The sequence below is a fragment of the Cervus elaphus genome, chromosome 11 (genome assembly GCF_910594005.1).
Source record: "Cervus elaphus chromosome 11, mCerEla1.1, whole genome shotgun sequence".
Classification (NCBI taxonomy): domain Eukaryota; kingdom Metazoa; phylum Chordata; class Mammalia; order Artiodactyla; family Cervidae; genus Cervus; species Cervus elaphus.
Window position 1 is genome coordinate 32,607,522 of NC_057825.1, and position 7,555 is coordinate 32,615,076.

The 7,555-nt window shown below is 39.9% G+C and overlaps 1 protein-coding gene across 1 annotated transcript in view; it reads left to right on the forward strand.

The window, feature by feature from the left end:
* Positions 1-3,796, forward strand: part of RAB10 (RAB10, member RAS oncogene family) — a 63,257-nt gene extending 59,461 nt beyond the window's left edge. Inside the window, exon 6 of the mRNA XM_043917372.1 lies at positions 1,268-3,796. Coding sequence (XP_043773307.1) covers positions 1,268-1,351 — 84 coding nt within the window. The 3' untranslated portion in view covers positions 1,352-3,796. The remainder of the gene's footprint in view (positions 1-1,267) is intronic.
* The last annotated feature ends 3,759 nt before the right edge of the window (positions 3,797-7,555 follow it).

Genomic DNA, 7,555 nt, shown 5'->3' on the forward strand with positions numbered 1-7,555 from the left:
TCTCAGATGTGCCAGTGAAGGGGATGTATATGCTATATACTGAGTGGAGTAAGTCTGTACCCAAATTAAAAGCAGGAGGAGAAGGGGACAACAGAGGATGAGATGCTTGGGTGGCATCACTGACTTGATGGACATGAGTTTGAGCAAGCTCTGGGACTTGCTGATGAACAGGGGAAGCCTGGCATGCTGCAGTCCTTGGGGTTGCAAAGAGTCAGACACGACTGAGTGAGTGAACTGAACTGAACTGATACCCAAATTTCATTTACCCAATCATTTAAACGTGTGAGTTTAAAAAGAAAATGCTGAAAATTGATCTCAGGGAATTCATTTTACCTCACGGTTAGTTTCTGGGTTTAATTTGTGAATTGCAGAAGTTGCCAGTACAAATAACTTGTAGCAAAATTGGGAAATCAGATATTCATGTTTTCCCTCAAATGACTAGATAAAATACACAGATTTGAGCCCTGGACACTCTATTAGTCTTCCGGTATATTTAAATGCACATAAAATAGAGAAAATCTGATACAATCCTGAAGGAGAAGCAAACTATATAGGAGAAAAGGAGAAAATTTAATTGCTTCTGGTAACCTTTCTGTTTTTATACTTGAAATATCAATATCTGCCCCCACCCCAAATAAAATCATTCATAAACCCACCACCTATGGGTTGCTGTTGTTAAAATTTTGGGGTCTCTTATTTTGATCTTTTCCTGTATCAGCCTTTAACATGAATTATTCAACTTTGCATTCTGCCCCACCATATTTCCTTCATTGAATGTTAGTAGTGTATCATCATAAAATTGCCTTTTTAAAACAGTGCTATGGTAATACAAGCTCCAGTCTCAAAAGGCAAGTAAAACGAAACAGAAAAGGGCTATTTCACTTCTCTGAAGTTGGACATGATACAGCATTAGTTTCAGTATATGCATGAAATATGCATATGCATGGGGGTTTTTTTTGTAAGTACTAAGTACTCAGGGCTCAGATCTAAGAGGTAACATACCACTCATCACAAGAGGTAGGGCGGAGGAGATTTCAGAAGTTCTACAAAGGGAAGCCAGGAGGCCTGTGGACATTTCACAATTGGAAGAAGACGACAAAATGAAGCTTCCATTTCTTTCCTTTGCGTGGAGGAGAAAACGTATCTCATATGACTGTAATTGCATTTTGTTACATAAATTAACATTTATGGGAATATTTCTGTTGAATCTTGGTGTATCCATGGCAGTGTTTTTTCACGGGTTGCTCTCCTTGTGTGTTTGTTGCAGACCCCTGTAAAAGAGCCCAACAGTGAAAACGTAGATATCAGCAGTGGAGGAGGTGTGACAGGCTGGAAGAGCAAATGTTGCTGAGCGCTCTGCTGTTCCATCAGTTGCCATCCACCACCCTGTTTTCTCTTCTTGCTGCAAAATAAACCACTCTGTCCCATTTTTAACTCTTAAACAGATATTTTCGTTCCTCATCTTAACTCTCTAGTCCACCTGTTTTATTTGTTGTTTCATCTGTGACTGCTTGCTGACTTTATAATTTTCCTCAAACAAAAAATGTATAGAAGAATCATGTCCGTGAGTTCATTTTTAAATGTACTTGCTCAGCTCACCACTGCATTTCAGTTGTATTATAGTCCAATTCTTATCAACATTAAAACCTATAGCAATCATTTCAATTCTATTCTGCAAATTGTATAAGAATAAAAGTTAGAATTAACAATTTTATTTTGTACAACAGTGGAATTTTCTGTCATGGATAATGTGCTTGAGTCCCTATAATCTATAGACATGTGATAGCAAAAGAAAAAAGCCAGGAAAACACTCATTTTCGCCTTTAATATGTAAATGGGGTTAATTTTGTCCTGTGCCTTATGTGGAAAGGAACTTATTTGGTTTTTCCTTTTTTTTTGTTTTGGTGGAAGCATGTGCAGGAGACATATCATCGAAACATAAAACATTAAAATGTTTGTGGTTTGCTTGGCTGTAATTTTCAAAGTAGTTAATTGAGGACAAAGGATAATACAGAAATGATAGCTTTGGTTTGCTGAGTCTCATTTTAAGTGGCCTTGATATTTAAAACTATTCCTGCCACCAGTTCTTTTCCTTGGCCACTTTTTCCTTGTGTCTCTTCCTGCATGCTGCTTTATTTGCTTCTTCCCCACCACCCTGTGGTATGAGTTATTTAAAAATGAAAGGGGTAAACTAGTGGGTTTGTGGAGTTTAACATAAAGCACTGATTTAACTTGCTAAGTAAACTGAAAGATAAATCCTAACTGCCTACTATCAAATGTCAGTTAACCGTGTCTTCACCTCATTTTCTCACTCCCCTAAAGCTTCTGTCCCGGATTCCTTCATTTGCTGTTGACTTCACGTTGCTCTTCTCTTTCCCCCTTTGTTCCCCTTCCTGTCTCTCTCCATTGAGTTTATGAAATGGAAGAGTTAATTGCATGCACTAGTGTTTGGAGGGTGTTGTGGTTTGTCTTTCTAACTAAGTGTATAGCCTATTCACTTTCCTAGAATAAATATCTTAACCTAAATTTGAATAGTCTCCATTTTGGCAACTCCTCTAGCAGTTTGGTAGCCCAGTCAAAGTTGTTTTAAAAAGGTGGGAAGGAGGAGTGAAATTTATTAACATGTTTGCCAAATATATTGAGATTTGGCCTACAAAGAACACTTTTTCAGTGTTAAGTTGTCTTTACCTTAAGATTTAGAAGTACTTGAGGCTGTTACTGACTTTAAGTCCTGTCTTCACATCACTTTGGAAAACTTGTATTACCCTGGATTTGAAAAAAAGAACAACAAAGGCTTTTCATGTAAAGATAAGAAACTCTAGGCTCGCTCTCGCCCTGCCATTTTTTCCCCTTCATTTTTCTAGTTTGGCTTCACTGCTTATCATTAGAGTAGGGTAAGTTAAGTTTGCTATGCTGCTAGCATCCTAAGATGATACCTTTGTTGAAATAATTGTGAATAGCATGATTCATTTCTAGCAGAGGCTGAGTTTAGGACAGCAGCTTCCATTGAAAAGTCTTTCTGTGTCGTGGATAGCATTTTAATGACCTTTTGGCCCACGTAAACAACATAGGCACATATCTGCTATGAACACCCATGAATTTTCAGATAGTGCCCTAAAAGTGATTTTATATGCCTCACTGGTGGTTGTTGTTAGGTTTTCCCCTCACTTGACTTTATCATTGTTTACTACTAGTAAAAGCAGCATTGCCAAATAATCTCTAATTTTCCACTAAAAATAATAATGAAATGATGTTAAGCTTCTCAAAAGTTTTAGGTTAAACCTATTGTTAGATTAATTTTTAATGTGTTTGTTGTTTTCCTTTATCTGGAATGTGGCAGTAGCTTTTTTACTTTTAACCCTCTTTAATCCTTACTCAATTCAGTGACTTAAGGTTTGAGAGCTAAACACTGGGATTTTTGGGTAACAGACTGACAGTTTTGTTGTTTGCAATAAATTATAATCGGCATTGTACATAGAAAGGATATGGCTACCTTTTGTTAAATCTGCACTTTCTAAATATCAAAAAAAAAAAGGGAAATGGAGTATAAATCAATTTTTGTATAACCTGTTTGAAACCTGAGTTTTATTTGCTTAATAATAGGGCTTTGCCCCTTTTTCTGTAAGTCTCTCGGGATCCTGTGTAGAAGCTGTTCTCATTAAACACCAAACAGTTAAGTCCATTCTCTGGTACTAGCTACAAATTCGGTTTCATATTCTACTTAACAATTTAAATAAACTGAAATATTTCTAGATGGTCTACTTCTGTTCATATAAAAACAAAACTTGATTTCCAACTGCGTGACTTGGTTTTCATTTATTTATGGAGTCTAAGAAGATTCCTTCTGAAAATAGTGCAATAGCAAACTGGGTATTAGAGGAACAGAAATAGAGGGGGTAACTTCTCAACTAGGGAAAGATGGGAAGGCAATTTTAAGAGCTATTGTTGGAAGAAACTGGATTTTAAAAGCAGAATCATGCTGGCGTCGAGAGAACACACAATTTTAGTCACTTGCCAGCCAACATTACTAGAATGTGCCAACTACAACTGAAGTCAGCTGATTACTCAGGGGCACCAAGGTAAGGCTACCATGCTGAGGAGAAATTCTTGTTTTAGCAATGACTGTCCTCTTACCTGAAACATGTAAAGTGTTTCCCACTTTTTTGGTGAACCATAAGAAACAACTTTGGCTTTTTTTATATGTAGTATTGGTGAAAGAAATGTTTGATCCTGTATCGAGGCCTTATTAGTCAATAAATAAAGGTATACATTTGTTGACAAGATTATCTCTGCTGGAAGGACATAGCAGAGGTTTTCTTGTAACTGCAGTTTTGGAAGGATCACCTAGAGTGATTTTAAATGCTTCCCTGTTTACATCTAATCAACACAGAATTTTATGTCTTAAGGTGGGGCCTATGATTGTGCCTTTGAGATTGGAATAGGGAAAGGACACAATAGCCTCTGCTGTTAGGTTTACCTTGTAGTTTAGAAAGCAGAAGGAACTAGTAATCAGGCAAATGTATATGAGAGCCAGATAGTTGTGGTTTTCAGTGCTGTGTTAATAGAAGAGCAGATTCAGTTGGTGAGAATAGTTGGGACAGTTTTTGAAGGAGGAGGCACTTGAGTTGGTTCTTAGATACGTGGATTGAATGAATGGGCTAAGGGGAGGGTAAGAAAGGATCACAAGCAAATTAGAAACACGCTTTGCTTGTGTGGGAAACCAGAAATCCAACTGGACAATGTGTTAGGCGATGGGGAGTCCCCGTGAGCCCTGCAGTGTGTTTGAGGAAAACAAGTTTGGATGGGCTGGAAGCAGAGGAACAAGGATTCTAGAGGTCAGATACAAGGTTGCTATTCGAATTTGAGTTAAGACCCAACTAAAATGATGGCAGAGGGCAGGCTTAATGTACAGGGGATTATGTGAAGGAGTATTTCTTGCCTACTAGGAAGTGGACTAGGTATTTGTGGGACTGTTCTAGGTTCTTTGGGTTGTTACTGACAGCCTGGTGAAGTAGTACCCACTTTACAAAATAAACTTTCAGCTTAAGTGATTTGCTTAAGGTTGCACAGCCACTTGGTGGTAGAATCAAATTTTGAAACCAAGCTACGGCCCAGTCTATTTTCATGTTCACCATATCACAGTTTCTCAGGATAAGGTCCTAAGCTTTGGTTGTTAACACTGGTTGTAATGGGGGTAATAAATATATGCTAGAGCCAGCAGAAAGAATGCCAGAATGTAGCCTTAATCTTATCGAATTAATGTAGCCATTTAGCCCGACCTTGGTACCTCACAAAGAACAATGCCCTTGAAAAGGGCTTAGTTCAGTTTACTGCTTTTCTTCTTTAAAACCTGTATCGCCCCTTATTACCAGCTTGTTCGTTTTGTTTCCTCCTACTCCACACCACCTCTTGGCTGAAAGTAAATGATAATGCAGTTGCTTTTCACAGTTATCTTAGTTGGCTTTCTGGGACGATGTACTTTGAAGGGGACTTCTGTTACTTATTAATGGCTGCAGCAGTGAATAGTAGTAATGAAGTAAGTCAAAATATAGGGGAGGAAGGAAAAGGCAGCTGGGTATAGTCTAACCCAGCTGGGTTAGACTTACCTAGATCCAACTACCAATTTTATAGGAACTCTGACAGGAATATATTAAATTACATCAATCAATAAAATACTAGTAAATTTTACAGGACAACTGATCCAGTCTCTTCAATTAACTTTCACTGGGGAGAGAGAGATGGCAAATTAACAAAAGACGGAAAGGAATAACAAGCAGAACTAAACCATAATGTGTTTAGGGAAGTACAGACAAGGAATATTAAGGAAGTGGCTACTCTAAAAGGCAGGGGTATTCTTAGGGTTGGTTGGTTTAGTCGCTAAGTCATGGAGTTAAAAATTGTGGGGGCACACAGCAGGGTTTGGGGGACAACAAAATTGTATCTTGGTCATGAATGTTGTTTACAAGGGTGTTAGCCTTATAACAGTACATATCTACATGTTTGTCAACGTGGGTTTTAAAATTTTATTTACCTATAAAGGGTGCTGTGTGTGTTTAAAATGGTACACAGTCTGCAGGAACAAGAACCAGTTTGAGAGGCTGTGCAGCCAAGACCAACACTCATAATCAGCTTAGCAGAATTGGTCTACCAAGGTGCTACAGTGCCTGCCGCTGAGTGTCATACCCCAAGAATTCTTCCTGAAACTAGAGTTGCCACCAATGCAAAATCTTTGCTCATTTCGGCCTCTGTTTCTTTGTTTCTGCAGCTTTTGCTGCAAAGCCTGGGTTGGTTGATGGAACCCGAATTCCAGGCAAGTGGGGGAAACGGAGTGTCTCTTATCTTCAGCTTCCAGAGTGGGTGTGGTTTAGTCACTCAGTCGTGTCCAACTCTTGCGACCCCGTGGGCTGTAGCCTGCCAGGCTCCTCTGTCCATGGGATTTTTGAGGCAAGAATACTGGAGTGGGTTGCCGTTTCCTTCTCCAGTGGATCTTTCCCATCAGACCTGGGCGGGTCTCCCAAATTGCAGGCAGATTCTTTACTGACTGAGCTACAAGGGTGGGCTCTAACTCTGAGGTAGGGGATTTGGGTGCTGGGTGGACGAAAAGAATGATAAATGCCCTGCTTCAGTGCCATTCAGACTTGACTACATGTTAGAATATGGGGGGAAAGCTTTTAAAAACACCATTGCCAAGATTGTACCCCAGGCCAATTAACACAAGATCTCTCTGGTGAGACTGACGTGGTTTTTTGTTTGACTTCCTGTGTGATTGCACATGCGGCCAAGTTTATGAACCAACCGGTGCCTACACCCTTACAAAGTGTGGTCTTCAGGTTAGCCACCTTGGAATCACCTGGGAGCTTGTTAGAAATGCAGAATCTCAGTTCAAGGCGTGCACACACACACACGTCACACACTGGCTATACTGAATTAGAATCTGCTTTGAAATAGCCCTGGGTGATAACTCATGCACATACCAGTTTGAGAAGGGCTGTTCTTCCAAGGCCAGCTCAAGTCACACCAGTAAGGCTATTCCCTAGTCGGGAGCAGGGAAATGACCTCCCACTTCTCCTTTCTGTAGCACTTTTGAGTTACATTTCCCCTGGACAGGTACAGCTGACTTTCTGGGTTGTGGTTAATTGTCTGCTGTTGGCTCGTCTCCTTCCCAGACTTTAAGCTCTGGTAGGCAGGGACCCTCCTCTCCTTCGTGTCTTCATAGTACTTAGCACACGGCTGCCCATGAGGCAGGAGCTCAGGACGCGTGGTCAGTGAAGCAGTGATTTCCTTCTGCATCTTTCTCCTGCTGCACTGGCCTCCTTGTTCCCACCCCCATTTTCAGGCATTCATATCTGTATTCCAATTTAAAGGCAACTTCAAATGTAACTTGAAAAGAACTTTAAAATTCAAGCCCAGTCTATTCCTGCAACTACCTCCAGATACAGGATAAGCTGGTTGACTCCCATGGATCTCTGTTGTCTGTAAAAGGAAGTAAGCTAGGAAGCCTTCAGAGATGCAGTCCAGTTTAAATATCCTCTGGTTCTGTGGTTCCCTTCTGCCT